Source organism: Oryza brachyantha, chromosome 5 (genome assembly GCF_000231095.2).
Source record: "Oryza brachyantha chromosome 5, ObraRS2, whole genome shotgun sequence".
Lineage (NCBI taxonomy): Eukaryota > Viridiplantae > Streptophyta > Magnoliopsida > Poales > Poaceae > Oryza > Oryza brachyantha.
This window is the reverse complement of record NC_023167.2, coordinates 13,530,349-13,557,677: the sequence shown is the minus strand read 5'-3', so window position 1 is coordinate 13,557,677 and position 27,329 is coordinate 13,530,349. Positions and strand designations below refer to the sequence as shown.

Here is a 27,329-nt window from a genome sequence, read left to right as displayed (position 1 = left end):
TGGTATTTAAATTACAGAAAATAAATTTACAAAAAATTTAAATACACAACATATTTTCAAAATCTTGAAATGGAAATATAGGAAAAGAAAATATTACAATGCGGAATGATTCAAAACCTATTACAAACTAAAAACTTATCTAGCCTCTCGTCACTCTCTCATTTTTCTCTCTAAAAAAATGCTAGACCTAAACCTATCCCTCACCCTATATATATATATATATATATATATATATATATATATATATATATATAGGAGGACATCCAACGCATGTTATTTTTTAGCCTTTAGATCTCATCTTAATGACCCCCCAAGAAGCCATATCATAAACCAAATGGATATCCACACATCCCTCTCCACAGAGGATCAACTTTCTTGGCCGCTACTCATGAGACAGTCCGACGTTTGTTTACAACGTGACAGAGTAATCCAGTGCAGCTGGCTTACTGTCCCCCTGCTTCTATATGTCCTCATTGAGTGACGAAAAATGGAAGAGGAGAGAGTTGAGTTGGAGAATACGTATATGTTTTTTTTCAGTTCTCATTGCTGATGGTAATGACACGCAAGTGCAAAGTGTGCAACATCTGATTTTTTTTATATTTTTTCTGCTAACTGGATTGCCACTTAAGAACCACATAAATAAAACCATTATCTAAACTATTTAAAGAGGTAAATTGCACCGGTATTGATAGGAAGACGTTATTTGGGGTCGAGCCGTCGAGGGATGAAATTACTCGGGCTATCGAAGAAAACAGAGCAAGCAAAGTTGAGAAGCGATAGGTGGTTGGCTCCATAGGTGACATCACTTAGGTTTAGGCCTCCTCTATGTTGTTAGTCTTAATATACTTGCTAACGTAGTAACGTGGCATGAAGAGGGGAACGATCTGAACGATACCAAGTGCTAAGCACTTCTTCACTCAACTTGATCAAGGCAGAAAAGCAATGCATACAGCCTCCACTCACAAATAAGTACAGCGACACAATCGTCAAGGCATTAATTTAATTATTAACTAGTATTTCCTCCGTCTCTAAATATTTAACGCCGTTGAGTTTTTTATATAAGTTTGATTACTCGTCTTATTCAAAAAATTTATATAATCATTAATTATTTTTATATCATTTTATTTATTATTAAATATACTTTTATGCATATATAGTTTTACATATTTTACAAAAGAAATTAAATAAAACGAACGGTCAAACATGTGTCAAAAAGTCAATGACGACAAACATTTAGGGACGGAAGTAGTACGAGTATAAAACATATAACAAAATGTGGCAATGTTATAATGTTTTGAAGCTATATCTAAGACAAATACTTCAATAGATCAATGGATATATATATATTTGATGTATGTGTCTAAATTCATTAGCATCTATATTAATTATTAAGAAGAGTTATAATATCTTCTAATATGAGACAGGTAATGCTAACCATTCCATTTGAAAAGGTTGAATTGAAATATTCAAAGAGATATTATGGGTTAAAATTTTAAATATTGACTACACATTTGCAACGTGACTGATTTATGACTAGGGAATATGTCATCGCATGACCGCCCATTTTCCTCAAATTTTCATGTGGGCATAATGGAACCTGCATTCTGATTTATGAATCATGGGCGCTATACCAGCCCATGAACTTGCCCATATGTCTAGGACGAGGGCTGCCTGATGTACTTCACTTTGACACGCGGGAAATATATCGGTTACACAAAGTTAGACGATAATAAGTCAAAAGATATGTTTTCATAATGCTATTACCCACCTCTTATAAAGGAGTGGCAGGTTTGATGATTTTCCAATTTTTTTTTCAGACTGCCATTGGCTGCGTTCCAAACGGCCTATCCCGCTAAACTAATCCTCGTTTTCCGTTAGCACGTTTTTCAATCTACTAAATGATATATTTCGTAAAAAATTTCTATATAGAAATTATTTTAGAAAATCAAATAAATCTATTTTTAAATTTTTAATAAGTAATATTAATTAATCATGTACTAATTAAGTTTATCATTTTCCAGGTAGTTAATGGACATTTGGGACATAGAGCTTCGAACGCAGCCATCGACCATTTGCCACCCTATGAAAATTATAAGTCGGATCATTTGATTTAATGGCATGTGGGCTAGAATGGCAAATCTTTCGTACACATAGATAAGCCCCTTAAAAGAAGTCCCCTACATAGCATACATTTTTGCAGTAGCATGTAGTAAGTGGCCCGAGTGGCAGAGAAGCAACTCTCCAGCCATTCTCCACTCCATGGTTATCAATTATCACACAGAAACCCTACTGACATAGTCCTATTATATACATTATTATTGAGTTCCCACGCTTATTCACACAGCGTCTTCCTTCTAGGCCAGGAGGAAGAAACCACATCCATCAGGCAACCGGCGTTCACCAGGACCAAAGCTGCCAAGCACCATCAGTATGCGTGGCTAGGCACCATGGCTCTTCCAGCCCGGTGCGGGTGGAGGGCGCAGGCACAGTGGACGGACGTCAGGCTGAGGCAGCCGCTGATGATCAGGGAGTGCCTGTCAGGACAGGTGTGGAGCGCCGGGAAGGAGTCGCAGACCGCCTGCACGGCGGGGGGTGTCAGGGCCGTGCACTGGCTGATGTTCAGGTTCGCGAGGCCGTCTTCTTCCTTGCTAGAGGTGCCGCTGCTGCTGCTCCTCGCGGCATCCCACCTCCTGCGTTTGCTCTTGACCCGGCTGTTTGCGAGGGAGTACATGGCTCGGTCGGTGATGTTCTGGCAGTAGTACAAGCCTAAAGATCGCAGGTGTGGACACCCAGTGGCAAGAGCGATCACACTCTCATCTGCAGTAAAGGATTGGAGAAAAAAATTGAAGTTCGGAAGTCACAACCAATGCAAAATACTGACACCTTCATTTTAGTAGTACACAGAAACCAGGTGCCTGAGAAACTAATGTAAAACTCTAGTAACCTATATGATTAGCACTCGTACTGACACCTTATTTCTTTTCATCAAATGAATGAAGAGAGAAAAATCATTAAAAAAAAAGATCGTATACAAATACTGCAAATTACCTGTTATAAGAACACAACCGCACAAGTCCAGAGCCCTGAGATCAGGGCACCCCGACGCCAAGCTGGTCACTCCCTTATCAGTGACATCCTCACACCAACCTAAGCTCAATGATTGAAGCTGGCCGCAATTATGAGCTATGGCCTGGATCAAGATCACAGAAGCTGAATGGAAGTTCATCAAACATGTTATCAAAATAATTGGTTAGCAGAGAGTACCTGCAAAGCTCTGTCTGTTGCTGCCTTCCCACAACCACATAGATTCAAGCACTTAAGATTTTTACAGTGGCAAGTAAGATAGGTCAAGGCAATGTCACTGAAGTTGGAACATCCACTAATGTTTAGTTTTGTAAGCTGTGGACAGCCATGAGCTAATGCATACAAGGAACGGTCACTAAGCCTAAAACTTCTGCTAAGGTCTAACTCACGTAGATCATGACAGTAGGTGGCAACTGCCTCAACTGCAGTGTCTTCAAGCTGAGCTATGTTCTGTCGAAGAGTAAGAACTTGAAGCTTTGTGAATTTGTAAGCAAGTGATATCATTAAGTTATTCATGTTCTGACGACACCTGCAGTTGGTATAATTTTTCAGTTCAACTAACAGATCACTACAAACTTGGAAATGCTATACTATAACATGAAAACACAAAGAAAAATCCATTTGAAAATATGCTTTCAAATAATACTAGTAGCATGTATCTCATGATGGGAATCATCAAAGCAGCATCTTAATTAACCTATGCATGAGAAATACAAATACAAATCACTTGCCAGTGGCTTAGCCGTTTAGTGCCTTAGAACATTCCCAACAGTTCATCCAAATTTAATCAACCATATTGTCATTTGGATAACCATCCAAAATAGATTTTCTATTCATATCATTTATCACTCCACCAAAGCATTCATATTATATCATACATATCTATTTTTTATTATTTTGTATTCACCTTGTCTCATGTTGTTATTGCTCTCTTTTGTTGTGATTGGATGTTGAAATATAGAGAGAAAAGAGAGAATATCCATATTTGAAGTTTCTCTTTCTAATATGAATGATCCTCTATTTTTGGAAGATGTGATGGAATATCTGCTGGAGTAACATTTTTCTCCCTCACATACTCTATTTTCACGATGGAGGATGTGATGGAGTATCCATTGGGAATGTTCTTGGTGTCCCTAATCAGAAATAGTTACTAGTCCCTGTTCAAGTAGGTGAACCATGTTGTGTTGGCCATGCTCTGCTAGTTCCTTTCATAATTAAGGGATATATAAAATATTTCAGATCTGTGTATTTGCATTGGACATCAGTTGAATTGAAAAGAGAAATCTTAGGATTTTCAAGCCTTGAGACACTATAAGGGGCCAGCTATGCTCTATATCCATGCAAAATTTCAAATATCATATACGACACAGGAGGTAGAGGAAAAGGACATGCCTAAAATAAGTGAAGAGGCGGGTATGCATATATTTTAGTAAGTATTTAGCGACCCAGCAAAGTATTTATCATTTTCCATGTATCAAATGTGTGCTTACAGTGAGAGGTGTTCTTAATTATTTGTAAAATAGGCATATGCCTAAATAAATGATAACTAGTTTTTCCATGCAAAAAAGGTTGAGAAATAATTCCTGGATTTTGGGATGGCAGTTTAATTTCCCCATTTGATTGTATAATTCATGGAGCATAACTTTATCACTTCATAAGTTGGAGACTGTGCAATTCACTATGAGGAACCAAAACTAAGAGGGAAGTTAATGAGTACTTTCTGTAGTGTTTAGAAGTTCCCCACATTGTGGCATACACAGTTCACGCACAAAAACATAGTAGACAAGTTCCATAAACAATAAATCTACAAGGGGCTCCTAGTTGATTGGCACCGTAGAACTAATAAAATGGATAAATTGTTTTCAGAATCGAGGATGACACAAAAGGAGGAGGTGCAAACTCTGGCTCTTCTGAAAACAAACAAAATGGCATACAAATTACCATGGAACATAGATGTACCTCACAGATAGTAAATTAGTAACATCAAAGCTGGAGTCATACAAACTGACCTATATTAAAATGTACTACCGTAAATAACCAGAAAACTAACTTGTTTGCAGAACAATGTACAATGGTTACAGATTGAGTCCAAAGTTCTAAGCACATGGGCTTTTCTATTTTTCTAGTGATAAGATATGGACCATATGGTTGAATAATACTGCATAGGAACATGGGCTTTAAGACACTTGGAATATATTCTAGCAGTAGTTCCATATGCCATATTTCAGTGATTGAAGCTAATCCAAATATTTCCCGCATTGCACCTACAACGTGTAATACTGTGAAAAGTTATGCCAACTCACAAAATCACACAAGTCAGACACTAATCATCAATCTAAAGAACTACACTGAAGGATGAAACTCTACTCACCGTGAGAGGGAAAGATTAGTAAGCCCCCATCCCAGTGCGTCACGCCAACCAGTGCAAACACCAGATGCCGCAACAACCATCCGGTCATCTCCAACTATTGACATAATCCGCAGCAGCAGCTCAACAGGAAGGTCCTTCCAGCCTGACAAGGTTGGCATTGCACCACCACTTTCAGCCTCTCCCCTCCCATTGCCAATAGAAAGCATGAGGCTTCTGAACCATGCATCCAATTCTCCATTTACTGGCCTCGCACTAACCATCTCCAAAAATACCTCTGGCACTAGTGACCCTGCAATTACCTGCCAAGTAATCAACAAATGGGATAAGCCCAGTTAAGCTATCGAACCACCAGCCTATTTACATACATCAACTGTGGAAGGTTATAATAGAATTGCACGATCACATGCTACTCCTATTACTTTGTGGAGCAAATTTCTTTTTAAGAAAAACATGACTAAACTACATTATGTCAGTATTATGAACAACGCTTCTGAAAACGCATGGCACAAGTACTACTGGGATTTGGGACAGTCACGTAAGGAGAAACTTGAAACAGCACAGACTACTGAAGAATTGATCAATTGAAAAACACCACAAATTCAGAGGTTACAAAATGAAACGATTTGTGCTGGAGCCTCTGATTTTCAGTATGCAACGCGCCTACAAGAACATGAATGAGCCTTGGGAGGAAAGTTGTGCTCTTCAAGAAAGGAAAAAACCAGAAATTTTCTCCGGAGTAACTCCTGAATGAGCCTTCGGGGTAACTACCAAGCGCCTATTAGTAAACCCTAGGTCGAATTTAGGGCTGTCTTTGGATTTTCGGATGATAGCGAAATCATCACCATTGGATTCGGAATGACTCAAGGAGTCGGAAAAGGTGTTGGATTTTGAATCCGAGGTTGAAAGGTCACATAATTAATTGAATTAGAAAAAAATATAATTTTTGGATTTATTTTGATAAGGAAAAAGAAATCAGGACAATCTCCATTTTTTTCTTTTCTTGTCTTCTCCAATTATTTTTTTTTCTTTTTTTTCCTTCTTTCCTCCTTTCTTTTCCTCTCCTCTCTTTCTTCTTTCTTCGTTCTGCTTCTGACCGGCAATAGGGAAGGGCGCCAGCGGCCAGGAGAATGGTGGGGCGGCCAGGGGAGACCAGCTCGCCATCGGGAGGCCGAGGGGGTTCCGTTCCCCTCGGTGGCGGCGGCTGGAACGCCGGGGAAACTGGGAAAAGCCGGCGGCGGGGGCTCCGGCGGGGTACGGCGAGGGCGGCGACCGGGGAGGTTCAGGGGAGTGAGGCTAAGATGGGTGCAGGCTCGGCTGAGGCCGAGGCGGCCAGGAGCGACGGCGCGACGGCGCCGTTGGATGCCGAGCAGGGGATTGGGCGCGGCGGGGGCGCTGGCGTCGCTCGGTCTCGGGGAAAGGAGGGGAAACAGGTACAAGGGCAGGAGGAAGAAGATGGTGACCTCAATTTTGGAGGATGGCCGGCGGATGCGACGAATTTGGAGGAAGCGGCGTTGACGGCCCTTGGGTTGCAGCCGGCGGCGTCTTGGCGTCGGTGACAGCAAGCTAGGCGGCGTCGCCGGCGGTCACCGTGGCTTCAGGGAAAGGATGGAGGAGGTCACGAGCTTTCCCTTCCACCGTGGGCAACGGCTGGAAACGAGGAATAAAAAGGGAGACGGGAGGGAGGGACAAAGAGCGGCTTCGGCTCGCTTCGAAACGAGAAATTTGCTATCACATTATTAAAGTTTGGGTTGTGTATGTTACGTTATTCTGAATTTTCCTGATTTAGACGGCAAAAAAGTTTTTGGCGGAGTATCACGTCAGATGTTTGATCGGATGTCGGAAGAGTTTTTTTAACACGAATGTAAAAAGAATTTTATGGCTCGCCTAAAAACCGCGAGCCAAATCTTTTGAGCCTAATTAATCCGTTGTTAGCATATGTTGGTTACTATAGCGCTTATATTAATCATGGACTATTTAGATTAAAAAATTTGTCTCACGATTTAGTTTTTATCTTCATCGATGTTTAATGCTCTATTTAAGTGTCCAAAGATTCAATATGATGTTTTTGATAAAACATTTTGGAAACTAAGAGCATCCCCAACAAATCATCTAAATTTGGTCATCTATATCTTCACTTGGATGATCATCTAAAATAATTTCATCTTTTATATCTCTTTGTACTCTAGCAGATCATCCATATATGACATCATCCATATTTCTTTAGAGGATGGAGAGAGAACATCTCAATATACATGTTCTCTCCAAATATGGATGACATCTAAGAACAGAGGATGAGATGGATATTCTGTCGGAGCTCAATCTTTATTTTTCATCCACTATTTTTATGATAGAGGATGGAATAGATGAACTGTTGGGGATGCTCTAAACAAGGTCGAGTCGTTTCGTTAAAACATTGTTATTAAATAACGTCTATCTTTTTTTGGCACTTACCCTATTTACCCTATTTGTTGTAACTTCGCAATTGATTTCTCTTTTTTCAGTTCGATCCTGGACCGTTTTGCCCCCATGGCTTGTCAGTGCATCGTCGACGATGATCCGCCTTAAGCGGGAACTTTGCGAGGAGGTGTGTGCCTTCCAGCAGCAGAGCTTTGGCGCCGAGACGTTACCGAATCTGCTATGGATGCAGCCGTGGTGCACCACCGCCTCCGATGACGGCAACGCAGCTGGACACACTCCGTCAGCAGACGCTATCGTTCCACTACGTCTAAGTTCTTGCCTTCGGGAGCCCAAACGAGACGGTGCTCTGCCGCATCGTGGACAGTTACGACGACTCTCGCATCAACTTCATCTCCTCTGGCTACGACTTCAAGTACTACAGCCGCTCCTAGATGATGCTGCACCGCCTCACCTCGTCTACGTCGTGGAGACAATGGTCATCTTCAAGGACATCGTGCATGTCAACAATGAGCAGTGGTGGCGTGCGCTTACTTTGGCTACGTCAGGCAGTGGGTAGCCATGCACACTGGCGCCGCTGCTTGAGCGGTTCCGCACCACTGCCTACCGGAAAGGCTACCTCGTCATGTTCGACAACACACTGACTAGTCATGGGGACAAAATGGTCTAAGATCAAATTAAAAAAAAAGAGAGAAATCCAATGTAAAGTTGTAACAAATAGAGAAATGGAAAAATACGTCGTTTGATAATGACATTTTAGCGAAACCAAATCCAAAAATGGCTAACAGACGAAACCCACCTGGCAGAATAGCAAATTTCTCCTTCTTGACATGGTTGCACATGTGACGACAACACGTGGACTTGGAAGCAGTTGTGTGTGGATGGCAATTTCACCCATGGAGCCAGGTTCCCGATGGAGACTCGTCCCTACAGGTATGGGGACGGGTCTCAAACTTGACCCGCGGGTAATCAGGATCGAGGCACCGCATTTAGACGGGTGAGGGGACGAGTGTGGAGTCTGACCCGCGGGTGACCCACGAGCCCTAGGGGGTATATTCCAAAGATGGATTGATGGATCATGCATGAAATATTTGTGTAACTGTGTTCCTGCTGAACATTTTAAGATGTTATTCAATTATTGATGCTACTTTTGATGATGTGTCAATTATATTCGATTTTTGTTCTCGTTTAATTCATCATTGTCTTGTATTTCTTGTGTTGATTGAAGCGAGACGTTACTCAATGCAGATAAGCGGGTCCTCAATCAGGTCAGATACGGGATTGATTTGGACCCGCTTCTTAACTCGGGGCCAGGTACGGGTGGAGAAGTTAGAGGTCAGGTTCAGATCTGTTCCTGACCAACCCAACCCGCCCCGCCCCGGTTCCATTTCTAGTCGTGTGGCCACACCATCGGCAAGGTGGCGGCGACACTAGCGCACGTAGAGAGGCGGGAGAGAAAGAGAGAGGGCTGGTTTGGGCTTGATCTTCTTGTCGTGAACATAACATGACCCGAATATATTGTTGAAACATAAAAGAGAGAAACGAACAAACGTTCTGGTAATAAAATTATTCATCACCCTGGTGGATAGACTCACAGCTCTACCATTACTATTGTAGGTGCTTCCTGTTTTATTTAGATACTTCAATTATTATTTTTTATTTCTTCTCTGAAACATACTTTGTTCGTTCGCTTACGATCACATGATCACATGAGCAATATAAGAAAACCATCCCAACATAAATCAGACCGTTTCAAAACAACGGGGACACACGTACACAAGGAAGCAACATGTAATTAAAAAGCAAGGTCTCCGGAAGAAAGTCTTTCTCAATAAACGCAAGCAAAAGTTTCCAAACGTCTCCTCGCAAAATTCTCTCCACATGGCCAAAACTTTTCCATGGATGAACAAGTACTTCACGTGTCATGCTTAGATGCCACAGGAAAGCTTTGGGGTGATTGTTTCGCTTTGTCTTTTCTATGAAAAAATCAAACGACATATCTAAATAAAAAATAGTTAAATTAAATATTTATATGTGTACTAGCGGCCTAAAGTCAAGTCTAAAAAAATAAACTATAATAAAAATCTTAAAAGCCACTCTAAATTTATTATTAAAAATTTTAAATTTTAGCTAATAAGTATTAGCAAAAGCGAAAAGATAGGGTCGGTGAGTAATACTGCTATTAATTATTTCAATCTTGCAGTTGCTTTCTCTTCCTCCCAATGCTGTGGCGATCAAACTTAAATTGGTCCACGGGTAGAAGAACCTAACGAGAATTCTATAATTTGCCGGAATTTACTCATCAAAGCGACGTTCATTGGCCATTAGAATTCGCTTGTGGAATTAAACACTGGTGTCGCTTCAACCAGAGGCTGTCATGCATCCTGGCATAAATTCAAGGTAACGCTAGGCTCGTCACTTGAGTTTGACATCTTCATTAGACTCCTCAATCGAGCCTATCCTGTTCTAAATGTTTTTTGTTTAATTTAGCCCACATCACCATGACAACAGGATCATGGATTTTGATACATTTGTTTCGTTTTCCTTTTGCAGAAGATAGGTTTGACCCAACAAAAACTAACCCATTCAAAAAAAAAGAAAAACAAAAACTAACACCCTCATCCTTTATTTATTTTTTTGCTATACTTCAAATCTTAAATTTTATCTTAAATTTAGAACTAATTTTGTAAGGTTTATTATAGTTTATTTTTTATCTTGACTTTTAGATCGCTCATAAAGCATATAAAATTTTTATTTATAAATTATTTTTATTTGTAAATACGTTGTTTGGCTGAAAAAGCAAAACGATCACTCATACAAGGTGGAGTACAAAATAAAACGTGAATATGTGATGGTTGAATTGTTCGCCGGGTTAGATCAAGCTATATACCATTCATTGTATGCTTAGTTCATGGTTAATATGTGTTAAGAGATGTTTAATTTAGGCCAAGTGGACATCGACTCATTGCCCCATGGTCCATTTGTGTTTGAGTGCACATGCGCAATATCGACTCGCCGGAGTTTTCAGTTGTCCTTTTTAAGAGATGGCTTGAAAATCTTTTCTGAGAACGATGTGTATCGTCCTGATAAGGTGATGTTTAGATTAAGAAAATTTTTGGAAGAAGCGTCACGTTAAATGTTTGATCGAATGTCTGAAGGGGTTTTCGGACACGAATGAAAAAACGAATTTTACGGCTAGTCTAGAAAACACGAGACGAATTTTTTGAGCCTAATTAATTCGTCATTATCATATATTGGTTACTGTAGCACTTATGGCTAATCATGGGCTAATTAGGCTCAAAAGATTCGTCTCAAGATTTCTTTCGTAACTGTATAATTAGTTTTTTGATTTATCTATATTTAATATTTTATTTAAATGTTTAAAAATTTGATGTGATGTTTTTGGAAAAAAAAATTTGGGAACTAAACAAGGTCTAAATATATCAGAGCGTGCTCAGTTTCAATGCTTCAGTACTGTAGCCTGTAGCACAAGTATGTTATTTTTCGCACGCAATCTGTTACTACAGTATTACGTACTCTATCTACGGTAGCATACAGTTGGTGAGAAGCTGATTGAACTTTTCCACATATTCAGGGTGTGGGTTTTGTTTCCGCAATTTCAAGAAAACACATATGTTTGATCATTATCTTATTTAAATTTTCTGTGCAAATTTACAAAAGTATAAGTTATCTTTAAATTTATTTAATAACAAAACAAGTTATACCAAAATAAATGATAACCATGTTAACTATTTTAACAAGGCGAGCACTCATACATGTGTTTTAAAAATTAGACGTCGAATATAAATAAACGGAGGGAGTATATAAGTAAGGCCATTATTATTTGGTTTTTTTATGGAAAATGCTAAAAAACATATTTACAATCACAAAATAATTTTAAAAACTTTTATATACATATCCTTAGCGATATAAAAATAAATGTTGAAAAATAAACTGAGATGAGAAAACCTTAAAATTAACTCTAAATTTATGTTTGAAAATTTAAATTTAGCATATTATAATCATAAGCATAACTGAAAAGATTTGACCAATTTTGGGGCAATTTGGCACTCTGCTGGCAAAAGCTAGACAACCAGCAGGAAACTGACGCTCTGCCGCTTTTTGCAAGTGTTTTGTTACCGCCAGCATTTTCGCAGTCTCGCCGAGTCGCTGGGCTGTGCAGCCACTGCAGCTCAGCCCAGAACACTGCAGGAAGCAGTAGTGACATTCGACCTTGCTAGTTGGTACTTCTGTAAAAAGATGACAAAAGTACTACATATGGCCGGGGACTAATTTTGGGGCAATTTGATACTATCTTTTCCTTGCATTCCACAAACCTGTCCAGAAGGGGCTAGATTTAGATTTTGTTCCCTCCAAAAACAATTAGCCCCGCTGTTTGTTTGGTTAACTGATACGTAAACTGCATTAGTATATAATTAATTAATTAATTAAGAGTTATAAAAATAAAAAAATAGATTAATATCATTTTTAAAGCAACTTTCATATAAATTTTTTAGCAGTTTAAAAAACATGCGTATAAAAAACGTGAGAATATAGATTACTAAACTCTTGCTACTAAAAAAGAACAAGGCCTAGCCGTTCAACAAAAAGCGCCCGGCCGCCGGCGACCACCGCGGAAAACCGAGGGCGTCCTATGGAGGAAGGAATCGGGTTCGACCGTTCGATTTGTTACTACAAGGTGCACAAAGCTCGGCTCATTAACCATGGGTCATTCAGGTTACATTGGACCTACTCTATCAATCTATCATAGATCCAACGAAACCCCATCTTTAAATCATGTGTAAGTATTGTTTAAGTTAAACTTACACTTTCGGCCGTATCAGTTCGTTTCAGATTACAAGCTAAAATTTAAATTTTTAGTCTTAAATTTTAAGTTGATTTTAGAACTTTTTTCCATCGTAAGTTATTTTTTGTTTGTAAATATATCTACCTAACCTAACCTAAAGTAGTGTGAGGGATGAGTATTTCCTCATTTTTAAGTTAAACTTGGCCATCATCCATTACCGATGAGCGACTAAACCCAAGTGACGGTACTGGATAGTGAATATTGAGGTGGTAGCAGATTAGGGTCTACGTAATGGATCACGGATAGCGGATGCTGTAGCGGGCACTAAGTTCACATAACGGTATTTAATAATCACTCGCATATTTGATTATGTGTAGATTACTGATGACTTTCTAACACATTCACAAAGCAACTGATAAAAAAATGGTGATAAATCACAATACAGTTATAACAGAAAAACATAAATAGACATGTATGTGTACTTAAAAGTTAATGTTTTGTTTCACCATGAGCCACGGTAGCCGCTGCTCGCCGCCCAAATCTAGTTGGCCCGCCGGTGTTTATCCGTGCATGGCGCAAGTGACGTAGTGCTTGTGAGTTGTAACGGCGTGATTAGATGGGAATACGAGAAGACATGAATAAAACGATAGGCTGGGATTACGGTTACATATATATTTTTCACTGTGATTGTGGCCTGCTAAGTTATTTTGCGGATGTTATTGTGGCCTACTAACTGCAATTATGGTCGTTAAGTTCCGGGCCGCTATATCTAATCCGTTACCTCGTAGCAGTAGTAATAGTGAACCGATACTGCAATTGTACCGCTATAGCGGCCGCTCCCACCGCTATTTAGTACCTTTCAATCCAACACAACCGCGTTGGGCCGCATTTTCTGTCCAGAAAATCGTTTTTGGATGGCAAGGTTTGTATAGGCTGCTGGTTTCTGTCGTTTTGTGCTGTTCTGAGTCTCAGACTGGATTGAGAAAAAAAATTTCAGGCTTCGAGTGCTTCTGGAATCTCGAATTGGGTTTCTCGGTGGTTTGTGATGATGTGTGGTCATCATATGGGCTGATGTAGTTGTGTACGATTTACAGCCAAAATCGAATTTTCAGCGATTTTAGGAGTTTTTTCATCGTAGTTTATTTTTGTCTTATCTTTTATATCGCTAAAAAATATATATATAAAAATTGTATTTATAAATTATTTTTTATTTATAAATATGTTATTTAATTTTTTTAAAAAAAATACCAAACAATCCCCCCTTAAGTAGCGTAAGTAAGCCGCACAAAAAATATAGTAATAGATTAGTGTATGATTAATTAACTATTAATTATAAAAATTAAAAAATGAATTAATTTAATTTTTTAATATAACTTTTTAATAGAATTTTTTTAAAAAAATACACCGTTTAGTAGTTTAGAAAGCGTGTAGGTTGAAAATAAGTTAATCTGGCTAAACGGACGAACGCTGTCGTAGTCCCTGATATTCTGCTGCCACTGCCCCCGTGAACGTGATTGTTCTGATCTTACGAAGCATCTGTTTCAAAATGCAGCCAAGACTATCTCCAAGAGAATGTTAATATTTTATTTTTCAAAAACTTGTATGGAGTTCGTCGGCATAAAAATTATGCACTTCTCCAACAGAAATCTAAAAACAAATAACTTATATTAGGAACTCATAACTTTGTCCTAAATTTATGATACACTGAGATAATTTTAGGCATAAGTAAATATTAAGAATATATTTGGTAACCTATTGGAGATATATTTTTTAATCTAATTTCTAAAATTTGGTTTTAAAGATTAATTTTAGACACCTCTTGAAAATGCGTACTACTACGCACACCACCTGGTTAGCTACATTTTAAAAGGAAGAGGTAGTTTCTCTTCCAGTTATAATGTTCTATAATATTTTATCGTTTTGGACAAATGTTTGGCCAAAATTTTAAAATTCTAGCTATGGGTAATTTTTTAAGTATTTAGTTTAAAAACAATAAAATAACATATTAGATCATTCATAAATAATACTTTAATAAAAACATTTATTTATTTATATGTTTAATAGAAATTTACAGTCAAAGATAGATTTAAAAAACCATGTTATTGTTCAAAATGACAGAATTATCAAACTAGAGGGAATGGTGTATTACTACTTCCATCTTAAAAGACTTTATATTTTCCATATCCCATGCTTGCCAGCAACATATAATTAAAAGGCTGAAATGTCTCTCACGTTCTTAAAGTTCAATTGTCCCCCACTTTCTTATAGTCCAACGCGTTTGTCCATCTCTTGCTTAAACTCCAACAAAATAATCTTTTACTTTCTTGAACTTCAATACGATCTTTGTGGGATAAAAAAACAGCAACAAAGAAACTAATAAAATAGTTTCTTTCCAGGATAGAGGAGTAGAATAAAGCATGAATAATATCTAAATGTCTAAAATTGTATCCCTACATCCTAAAATATAGTTACCTAAAATGAGATTTGAATGTCCTATTTCTACGAATCTAAACATGGCATATGTGTGATTTAACTCTATATTACCGCTACAAATCTAGACAAATAGCTACAACTTCGTCCCAAAATAACTTTATATTTCACTCATCACACACCTAGCAATATAAAAGCTAAAATACTAAAAATACCCCTCACTTATCAAATCTTAATACAAGTATCCTCTACTTTATCTATTCTCGATGTATGTATTTCTTACTTTTACAAAATATAATACAATGATTACTTTAGGATGAATTTATTCAGCATAAGCTAAAATAACTAAAAATGATCTTATTCTAAAATAGAGGTGGGATATTTTGGACGGATGGAGCAGCAGCATGCAACAGTACAGCGAGCTCGTGTAGCTTAGCTCTAGCAGCAAGGCAGGCAGGTAGCCAGTAGCAGCCCAATGATGAGTATGAATGATGTATGGGCCAGGGGCAAGTGAAGAGGTGGTGACATGGAGTTTAGGCTGATTGATGAATTGGGCTAGCGGGTGAGCCCATTGATTTTGCATGGGCCATGTTGAGTGGTTATGAGGCCGAGAAAACCAGATTATCTTGGAAAAGACCATGTCAAATAACCCAGTTGAAATATTGGATAGTTCGCATAATCCTAATGGGCATTAAACTATCCTAATCTATCTTTGCCAGACTTTTTAAAACATGCAGAATACCCTCGCTTCCACCCGGGTTGGGGTGGAATGGAATGGATCAGATAATATCCAACCTGTTTTCCACACCTAGTTGTCGAGCATAAGATTAAATTAGTGATTGGAGGAAAGTAATGCTCCCTCAATACTCTTGAGATAAAATCTGAACGGTGCAAGCGCACTATACAACGTCTGAATTATCTGCTACAGTAAATTGGTGGGTATGCTCAGATGAATCTGATCTTCCGTTTAGATACTTTGGTGTTAGTATGCCCGTTTAATTTGCTGTATGTGTTAAAAAAATAAAAAAAATGCTGTATGACCAACTGACTGGTCATGCGGCCCATATGCCCTGAATCCCGTGTGGCAGCAGTACGATACCGACCAATCGGAAAAACAACGGGGCAGGTGTGTGCGCGCGCGCGTCGTGCGTGCGTGTGTGATTTATTGGGTCAACTAGGTCGGTCAGTAGAGCTATAAAATTAGTTTATCGAAGTCACCTATACTAATCTTGTTTAATTGTTAATATTATTTTAGTTGCCTAAATAATATAACAATAGATTTCTTCGAAGGCCATCAGGTCAGCGGACCCCGACGGATGACGGTAGATCCGCTCCTGGATCAACTTTAGTTAATTATTATAAGTATATTTTACTCGATCAAAATCGACTCTGAATTATATATGGATCCATCATTGGACCTCTTACCTACACGGACATGCGACAGAAAACAACCGTAGCTTAGTCCGCATGCTGGTACAAATATGTGAAAAACAGTCATAATCAAACAAATCCGATCATAATAAAATAATGACAATTACCGAAGTATTTTTCAATAAAGCGAATTGTCAGAGCAATCATAATGCAAGACATTAGCTATGATTTCAATATCTTTCATATCCCAAAGAAAATAGTATTGGATATTACTCTTGCAATGAAAACGCTATTAATTTACATTTAAATTTAGTGGTATCAATGTCTCGTCATGTTTCGAGTGTTGTACAGAAAACATGCCTCTTTCTCTAACTCGTCCATCCCATCATCTTTTGTCCTATATAATACTTTATTTTATTCTATAGACATCATTTTAATCATTACATTATATTATAAACGCCCTTAAAAGCGTATAAACAAGTTATTAAACGATGTTACGTAGAGGGAGAATATAAACGTGTGTCCGCTGCAGAAAACGGACGTTGCCCGGCCACCACGCTTGTCGTCGTCGCATCCCGGCTCCAGCGAAAACGCCCACCCGGCGGGCCACTCCCCGAGAGATCTCCGCGTTCCGTGAACCTACCCCGGCCCGGCCTGCACAGCACACCTGCGCTACAGTACACTACACTACACTACACTACACTACTCCCAACTGTACGTACGTGACACAGGAGAGATCCAGCCCCCCGTGCCTGCACTGTACGCACGTTCGCATCTAGTAGTAGTACTCCCAACCCACGCCGTCGTGCAGCACCAGTACCCTTCCCGATCGAAAAACACGCAGCAAAAAACAGTACCCGGTGCCCGTGCCTCCGGTACCGCGGTACACGCATCGCCGGAAAGACGAGCACTACGTTCGTGTACCGGGGTACGTGCGTGACGTGACAGCGAAAGGACCCGACCGAGGAGATCGTACAAGTACAACCAATATAATGGCGCTTGGCGAGGCGCCCCACGGGCCCAACCCCTGTCACCCGCGGGCGTCCGATCCGTCAAAGCCTGCTTTGACCTGTCCCTGTCCTTGGGATCTCGCAGCCTTGGAAATTGGTCCGTCCATGCAACCCGTGAGATGAATTTTGGACACCAAAATAATTATACAGTTATGGGGTGGGACGAATTTTTTCCGCTTAATTAGTATATAATTAGCCATAAGTGCTATAATAATCAATATTTATTAATAACAGATTAATTAGACTCAATAAATTCGTCTCGCGGTTTTCAACCGGAATCTAAAATTTGTTTCGTAATTAGACTACGTTTAATACTTTAAACCGTACGCGTCGATGTCACATGTCTTCTAAAATTTTTTGTCAACTAAATGCAACCTAATATGCTTATATGTAAAATTTGTAATTCTCAATTTTATTTTTATTTGATTTTGAGAATATTTTTAATAAACTTTATATTAGCTTTAGGGGATGTTTGTTTTCGGAACTTTTTTAGTCTCTGTCACATCGAATGTTTGGATACTAATTAGAAATATTAAATATAGACTATTAATAAAACTTACTCTGGACTATTTCACGAGATGAATCGATTGAGCCTAATTAGTCTATGATTAGCGAATGTGATGCTCAAGTAAATATTTGCTAATCATGGCTTAATTAGGCTTAAAAAATTTGTCTAATAAAATTGCCTTTATTTATACAATTAGTTTTGTTATTGGTCTATATTTAATACTCCTAATTAAGGTCCAAAGCATCCGATGTGATAAGAGCAAGTTCAATAGTTGTTGACGCTGCAAATAATAATCAACGGTCACACACGTAGGCCCAGGAATCAATCTTAGACCATTCCAGTGTAGGACCTAATTCTTCGAAATACTGAGCGTGCCAGTCAGTTTGATGTTGTAACTGACAAGATATAATATGAAAAAAAGTTAACCCTAAAATCGCTATCAGCCGGCCGTCCAAGGACCCTAGCTGATAGACTAGACAATCGGCTTTATAGAAATTTTATGATAAAAGTTATAAATGTGCCCAATCGGCTGAGTCAGAAGCAGGATAAATAATAAATAAACCAACTAGCCAATTAATCTTAAAAGATCGGACCGAATCGAGGCAGTCTTAAGATTAATCAGTCGATTAGACCGCTTTAATATTTATCGCATGTGAAATCATCAGCCGATATGCGACTAAGTATAGAATTACATGTAAACTAAAGTGCTATACTAATTGTCAGCATAAAACAATGATAACCAATATCACACGTGCCCAACTTAGATCTAGAAGATCGAACACAATCGAGACAGTATAGATCTAAACATAGCCATGCATAACATAAGATGAATATTATTGCGAATAATGAGATGACAAACCAGCGTAATCCATCAACCAATCTATTAAATTCGGCCGATCGGACAGGTTTTCGTAGACAGATCGTACCAAACATACAAACATATATAGATCAGACCTAACCGAGACAGTATATAGTCTAGCACGATATGACCATAGAAACATGAAGATCAATGAGATTAACAAACCAATCAATGGATTACTCAAGATAATACTAGCCAGAACTCTAGTGATAAGCCTCTATGAGCCCCCGATCCAATCTGACAACACGGATCCAGCAAACCAGATTGATCGGATCAAATTGAGACAGAACCAGATCAACTGGAACAACGTTAACAGATTGAAAAGAGGAGTTCATAGAGACTTGGACGAGCACTAATACTACTTCAAGCTAAACTAGATCAATGCAGTAATAGAACTCAGCCCACCGATTAACCAAGCAGAAGATCGGACTTAACCGAGACAGTTCTGTCTTAGTTGATCGACGGGTTTTGATGAACCAGAACTTACATTACGAAGTTGACAAACTCCATGCCGAAAGCTCAAGCAAGTCGAAGGTTTTGAGGCGATGCGCCAAATTGAATTGATCTACTGATGATTTACAAAGACCCCGGACACTCATATTTATAGCCCCGGGAAATAACTAACCTATTTGGATAAGAATCCGTTACTAACTAACTTTACATTGTCCGGACCCTAATTACATACCAGAATCCTAAACGAACTTCGAGATAAAACCTATTAAACTACACGGACTCACGGTTAAATACCGAACCTATATCCAAGCTCTGGGTCCAATCGGACTCTATCCGATTCAGACTCTATCGGCTGCAATCGCACCGCTTCCAGTTTCCTGCCTCCAGCCGATTCGAGCCTACTTATCCAATTCAGTCCTCAATCGCGTTTCAATCCATAACGACTATTTGCCAAAATCTGGCGTTAACAATAGTATAGCCTAACTGTTGGCTACAAATGATCTATAGCCAACTTAATAGCCAATGCATACAATAATCATAGACTGCACAATTAATATCCAACCCCACCTGTCATATACACATCGTGTCTTAGAGCCCGTGTACAGTTGGGTACAAATTATAGCCCACTTCTATTCTGTCTTCTCTTATCTCTTTAAAATATACTTATAGCTGGTTTATAGGCTGTTATTGTACCTGCTCTAAGGGACTACAGAGAAGTCGCTGGATCCAAACAACCGCTTAGTATGTTATAAAATTGTTATTGAAAAATATTATTTATCTATAAATATATTGTTTAATTTTATCTATGAAAAAAAAACAGGAATCACCCCACGGTGATCGAGACTGTGGCAACAGGCAGGCATGGGAACGGCTGCCGTACGGAGCTCCCGTCTTGGCAAGGGATAGCGGTATAAACAACGTGCGCCGAGACGCTGCATGCACGGCGGTGAAAGACAAAAAGTCATCGCTTTCGTCTCAGGTCACATGCCTCCGTTGTTTTCTATACCCAGCCCGTTCTCTGTGTGCCAGTGTCAGTACTCGCCATTCTGTACGGGTCTCGGGCTACTTTAACTATCCTACCCCCCACGTAACTTTGTGCCCTAACAGCACAGTTAATCACTACTATGTGGCAGCTAATTACGCTACCAACAGTGATAGACTAAAACCACGCGTTTCCAGACCAGCCTTTTTTTTCTCTCTCTCAGAGATGGTCATCACTCATCAGTCGGACTGTCAGAGCGAGGAGGCCACCAGGTTTCTTCTTGCTGTCGCCATTCTTCAGATCTGAATCGCGCGCATCGATCAGCTGATGGTTTTTTAGATCGAATTATCGATTTGGAAACGTTATCCGGATGGATCGCCCCCTCCCCCTGGACAGGACGCTGATGACTGGAGACGCCATGTGTTGTTTCGCTGCCCTTTTTTCGGATGAGCAGGGGCAGGGCAGGGGCCGCCGGGAGCCATGATGAGTGACCGGCGTGGCGCGCATGTGCGTCGCCTTTGGGATTAGCAGCAGCAGCAAGAAGAAAGGACGGAAATGCCTGGGAGGCATCGCCTTCGCCGCAGGGGACGAAGCATTTCTGGCGTTTCTGCCTACAGGCTACAAGGTACAAGCAAGCAAGCATTTCGCACAGCGAGCTACTGCTGCCTCCCTTTTACATGGTAAAATTTTATAGTCTTATATAAAATTTTCAATTAATAAATATATATAATTTATATATATGTATATATTTATTAGTATCTAGACAAGGCTAAAAGTCTTACATTGTCAATGAGAGGAACTCTATACTGCACTATTACTAAAGCCGTGTGTTTTTTTAGCGATATATTATTTCTTGAATTTTTTATACACATATTTTCTAAAATATTAAACGGTGTATTTTTGCATATATATATATATATTAGAGTAGATTTTCAATTTTATCGTTTATTCTGTTAAATGTTATTAGTAAATTAGGGGGTGTTTAGATGGGGCTAAACTTTTTAGCCCTATGTCAGATAGGAAGTTTGAGCATTTATTATAAATATTAAAACAAAGACTAATTATAAAACTAATTACAGAAATGATAGCTAATTTACGTGACAAATTTTTTAAGCCTAATTAATTCATAATTAGAGCATGTTTACGGTAGCATCACATAGGCTAATCATGAAGTGCTCTAATCATGAATTAATTAGGCTCAATAGATCCGTCTCACGAATTAGTCCAAAACTATAGATGTATTTTATTAATAGTATACGTTTACTAAATATCCGAATATTTAATGGTACACCTTGTCCCAAACAACAGCTTAGATGACTTTTTATGTTTTTATCTTTTGTCGTAGAAAGAACGGAGCCTCGAGTCACCAGAATCTAGCAACAGTAGTGGCCGTGGATGCCGTCCGTCGTACACCTCGATGTGCTCCTCTAATTAGGCAGGCAGTAGCCATGTGATTCGATTAATCAAACGGGCAAATTCGATGTGCTGTAGCTCTATAGTTAGCAGAGGGGAGCAGAGACAATCTTTGACCATCATTAGGGTTACGGCCTTACACGATGAGGAGGTTTTTAATGCGAAATCTGAAGATTAATCACAATTCACATCCGGTGCAGTGAACGCCAGGCTTACCACAGATGTTTCCTTTGATCTGCTGCTCATCAACGTACATATGATTTGAAAACTGCATTCAGTGCAGTACACAGTAATCTGTACCGACGGAGCGCTAGCAGTCTAGCACTGTACTCCATTATACTGTCTGGAACAAGATTAGGACTGAGTGGCTGACTTCTTTTTTCAGATGAGTTTTAGGGAAGAAACATAAAAGATTTTCTGATATATATATATATATATACATACTTAATGATACAAATAATAAAATTGACTAAATCTGTTTTAGAAATATGAACTTTTATATAAAAAGTTTCTTTAAAAACATACCGTTCAGCATTTTTACGAAGGCATAAACTGACGAATAATCCATAGGACTAACGTAGCCTATATCATTAAAACAGCAGCAGCGGCACAGTGTGCAACCAGGCAGCTTCATTTTCACAGCGTGTGCTCAAATATCGCCGCGGCAGGAGTCCCATAAAAGGCACCCGGGACTTGATAAGCGAATGAATTTATTACCATTCAGAGGTGATTACTGCGCCAGATTTGCCACAGTGCCCAGATTTCACTCCTCTACTCTCCTAATAGTACATGCTGCACTGCGAGTGTGCAAACTCTGGCTGTCTGGCAGCATTTTAGGGCATTCTCAACACAATGACTAGAATGATGTCCATAATATTAATTAAGTTGTCATTTATAATAAAAAATGATGTGGCAAGTGAATAAATAAGAAAAAAGAATGAAACCATGTCTTTTGATTGATATTTTTGTTTTTGTTAGATGATAAATTATGAATAGTACTTTACGTGTGACTAATTTTTTTCTAATTTTCTAAAATTTTTTTAAATAAAACGGATGATTAAACGCCGAAGAATTGGTTTTTTCTTGACACAGAGCGAGTAGTAGACTAGTAGTAGTACTACCTTGGTGAACAAACTGAACAATACGCGCGCAGTAGAGCTGCTGCTGCGGTCGCGTCCGCTTAACCGCAGCAGTGTGGCTGTGGCTGCTTCGCTTCAATAATAAACGGTGCGCTCTCGCAGCGCTTCCACGTGCCTGTGTCACGCTCGCCGCTCGCGCCGCGCGCGCGCGCCGAGTCGCCGCCGATCGCTACGCTCCTCCGTTTTTTTTTCCCCTTCTGGGCTTTCTCCGCCACGGCGCCGCGCGCCCCGCGCCAAGTCGGCCAACTTCTGTTTCGTCCCGTCGCGCTTGCTCGGCTGCTCCCGCCGGTTTGTTATCGAACGGGTTGCCTTGGTGGAGCTGGGGGAGTGAAGAGGAGTGAGGACAATGCCGTCGCCGGCGAGGGCGTAGGGTGGTCCCGGGAGGGTGGGGTGGGGGTGGGATGGGGTGCAGGAGCTCGCGGCTGGACGCGGCGGACGTGTCACCCGTGGTCGCGCTCTGCCGGGAGCGGCGCGACCTGCTGCGCGCGGCGGCGGACCAGCGCGCCGCGCTGGCGGCAGCGCACGCCGCCTACTTCCGCGCGCTCCCGCGCGTGGCGGACGCGCTCGCGCGGTTCGCGGAGCAGCACCACGCCGCCACGCCGCCTGGGTCGCCCGTGCTCACGCTGCCCCCGTCCGAGCCGGACGAGCCCAAGAAGCGGAGCGCCTCCGTCTCCACCCTGCACACCGACTCCGGCCACTCCCACCTCCACTTCCACGCCGACGGCTCGGACTCCGAGCCCGACTCCGCCGACGACTGCGCCTGCGGCGCCGCCGGGCACGGCGGCCGAGGCGAGATCTCGCCGCCGGCGGAAGAGCTTCAAGAACCGCAAATCCCAGAGCCGGGAGCGTCGTCCAGGCCGCAAATGCCGTGGGAGTACGGTCCCTACAACTCCTTCCCTTCCTCCTTCCCAAATGTCACATTCCCCGATTACTACTACATGAAGGCGAGCTCGACGCCGGCGAACACGGTGTACCAAGAACCCTACGGTTACGGCAACTTCGCCGCCAATGTCTCCTACAACGGGTACGACTACGGGTACAGCAACCCAATGTACGGTGTTCCGATTCCCCCGGAGGGAGAACGGCTGGCCGAGGATCGTCGCCGGGAGGCGCCGGCGGCTGCGCCGGCGCCGGCGCCGCCGATGCCAATGCCGGAAGTCTCGCCCTGGGACTTCTTTAACCCGTTCGACTCCTACGACTACAGCCAGCAGCTTCCGCAGTACAAGGAGAAAGGATACGGTTCCAATGGGTCGTTCACGAGTAGCCCCAACTCGAGCGAGGTGAGGGAAAGGGAGGGGATACCGGAGCTCGAGGAGGAGACCGAGCAGGAGTCGATGAGGGAATCTCTGAAGGCGAGGAAGGCTGTGGAGAGCACCGCGTCCAACCGGATTGACAATGTCGATGTGAATGCCAAGGTGAAGACGGCGTCGATGGAGCACAAGGAGTGCGAGATTGAGAGTGTGGGGAGCGCTTCGGTTCTTGATTCGGGGGAGGAGAGCGTGTATAGCTGTGAATGTGACAATGCCAATGCCAATGCCAATGCCAATGCCAATGCCAATGCCAATGCCGGAGCAGGAGCGGCGGTGCCGATTGGGGATGATCCAGGGATGGTGAAGAAGGTGGCCTCGGAGGAGCACTCATCAATGGTAGTGGCTGAAGACGTGCTGCCGGAAAACTTCGGGACACGGGATGTTGCAGATGTTGTGAAGGAGATAAAGGAGCGATTCAACTCGGTGGTAGCCTGTGGAGACGATGTTGCTAAGATCCTTGAGGTGGGGAGTATGCAGTACCGGCCACAGAGAAGAGTTGTGCGATGTGAGTATGCTTTTCTTTTCATTTGACTGCAAGAAAATTCTGAATTCCCTAGCAGCAACAGACTCTAATGCAAGATGAAGTATACTTAGCTAATAAGTTAGCACTGACAAATATTGAAGAGATCGTGTGTACGTGGCTTCTTCTAATTGTATTGACCTGTTGACACAAGTTCTTGCTTACCCTGCTTGCTCTTTTTTCCCAAAGATAGTTCTTACCCAGTTAAATAATTTGTTACTTATCCTTGATGCAGTGGTATTTTCACGATTGATGAGGACCTTTGCCTTGTTGTTTTCTTCTGTATCTGAGCCTCCTGTGAATAATTTGGAGCAAACAACATTAAGTGCATCCAGAAGAAATCAGAATTTGAGTCAAAGAATTGGTGGTGCCAGTGATATTGAGCTTAATACCCTTTCTTCAGTAATGGATAGATTGTATGTGTGGGAGAAAAGACTTCATAAGGAAATTATGGTATGGTTGTTTAATTATAAGAGGTTTCTTGTTTGATTCTTGTCACTCTCAAAACATACAAAGCCACAATTCCACAAGTTTGTCAAAACTGCACTCCCAAAATGCATTGGTTATATTTATATAATTAGAAAGGATCCTATTGTGGCATTGAAATTAATTTGCTGCTGAACTATAGAGTGACAGTTACATATGGCTTCCCATTTTCCATGCACATCACATTGACAATTTTCTTAAATAATTATTAGGAGGAAGAAAAATTGAGGATCACATATGACAAACAATGGAAGCGCCTGAAAGAGTTGGACGATAATGGCGCAGAACCATATAAAATTGATTCTACGCGGGCCTCAATTAGGACACTGCTCACCAGAATCAACATTACTATTAGATCAGCCAAAGTTATTTCGAGGAGGATCCACATACTACGAGATGATGAGCTACATCCACATCTTGTTAAGCTTATTCAAGGGTAAGTATATTCGTATTTACTTCTTCAGTGATTATTTAAGGGGACCAACCATCTAATCACACTATGTGCTCTTAGTTCATGCACCCATTTACCCATGTTTTATTTTGATTCCAGAGAGTGTTTTTTAAGTACTTATGTTTTTTCTTGAATGTTTTATCATGCTGCAACGATATCATTGTCATTTGATCCATCCCAACATCTCCTGAAATTAGCTTGTCAATATGGTGTTTATTTCGTTTAACTTTTTTTTAGCAAAATGGCTATCAGACTAATAAAATTAGCTAATTTAGGTTATCCTTAGTTTAGGAAGTCCAGTTGTACTTGGCTTGTAAGCAATCTGATCTCTTATGTGCCTGTATTGTTGTTTGCGTTTGTGCTTATTTTCATGGGAGAAAGCTATTGCCTTCGTAACATTATTTTTCCATTTATTTCTTCTGCTCAGCTTCCACTACTTACCTTACCACAAAGCTTATTTATCCGTGAACAGACTGTAAACTGCTATCATTATGATGTAGGCTTGTGAGAATGTGGAAATTCATTCTTGAATGCCATCGGAAGCAATTTCATGCTATACTTGAAACTAAATCTCATGTTCTCATCCCTAAGAATGGGCCTGAAAGGAACTCCAAGATTACATTCGAACTAGAAATGGAACTTTTGAACTGGTGTTCCTGTTTCAGTAATTGGATTCTGTCACAAAAGGCTTATATTGAAACTCTCAATGGCTGGTTAGTCAAATGGCTTCCACAGGAAAAGGAGGAAACACCAGATGGGATCGCACCATTTTCTCCGGGTAGACTTGGAGCTCCAGCTGTGTTCATCACAGCTAATGATTGGTGTCAAACCATGAAAAGGATACCAGAAGGTACTGTCATAGGTGCAATAGAAGCTTTCGCTGTTAATGTGCACATGCTATGGGAGCGGCAGGATGAAGAGCAGCAACAGAAGTTGAAAGCTGACTTTTTATCTAGAGATTACTCAAAGAGGTTGAAATCTTTTCAAAAGGAACATGGTTTGGCTGGACATCATGAAGCTGATAAGACAATGTTGCCTATTGCCGAAAATAACAGAGCAGTTGATAGCCGCATGGTAGCTTTGGACGCTTTGCACAAGAGATTGGATGAACAAAGATCTAGGCACGAGGAAACTGTGAATCAAATCCAAGAATCAAGTGCAACAGACCTGAAAGCAGGTCTAGGGCCAATACTTGAAGCATTGGAATCTTTTACCCAAGAGACGCTGAAAGGTTATGAGAATGTAAGAATGCTTAACGGTTGTGGAGCTTGATAGTTAAACAAGGCTCCCCCTTTGCTTCTGATGGCTTGTACTTTGGTCAGAACAAATGATCTCGGGATTCAATGGTAAGACTCAGCAATACTGCACTCATTTACCAGTCAATACCGTTGTATTTCTGAGTAATGTTCACTTGATATGCAAGAACAGAAGGTGAAACAGATTCTTGCATGATTGTGGCATGAAGCATCATTTATCAGTGCTTTGAGGTGATTCTGAGCAAATGCTCAGGTAAAGTTTCCTGGCCAGCTACATTTGATTATGCCAAGCGATCTACTAGGTGACCTCTTATCAGGGAGGGTAGCAGACAATTTTGTAGCCACTTTCAGATTTTGTACATATTAGTTTAGTGATTTTGCAGAGTAGCTTCTTATTTATGTACAATGTAATCTGTACATTGTAAAAGCTGTATTTATGCCTTGTTACCCGTTGAGTAATGCGT

At 40.6% G+C, this 27,329-nt stretch overlaps 2 protein-coding genes across 3 annotated transcripts; one reads left to right on the top strand and one right to left on the bottom strand.

The window, feature by feature from the left end:
* Window positions 1-2,079: 2,079 nt before the first annotated feature.
* On the bottom strand, window positions 2,080-7,148 carry LOC102711806 (F-box protein SKP2A-like). Its single transcript, XM_006654363.3, has 5 exons — window positions 6,916-7,148; window positions 5,456-5,754; window positions 3,265-3,613; window positions 3,049-3,190; window positions 2,080-2,817 (listed from the first exon to the last, which is right to left on the bottom strand). Exons 2-5 carry the CDS (start codon window positions 5,713-5,715, stop codon window positions 2,426-2,428), a joined length of 1,143 nt encoding a protein of 380 aa, XP_006654426.1. The 5' UTR covers window positions 5,716-5,754; window positions 6,916-7,148; the 3' UTR covers window positions 2,080-2,425.
* Window positions 7,149-23,243: 16,095 nt separating this feature from the next.
* Window positions 23,244-27,329, top strand: LOC102699592 (protein ROLLING AND ERECT LEAF 2). 2 transcript variants are annotated; one of them, XR_005811883.1, is made up of 5 exons: window positions 23,244-24,657; window positions 24,908-25,125; window positions 25,371-25,594; window positions 26,110-26,955; window positions 27,038-27,329. XR_005811883.1 is itself a non-coding variant. In XM_015837430.2 (4 exons), exons 1-4 carry the CDS (start codon window positions 23,244-23,246, stop codon window positions 26,879-26,881), a joined length of 2,628 nt encoding a protein of 875 aa, XP_015692916.2. In that variant the 3' UTR covers window positions 26,882-27,329. The 2 variants fall into 2 exon arrangements, 1 of the variants encoding a protein (XP_015692916.2); XM_015837430.2 differs by having other exon boundaries at window positions 26,110-27,329.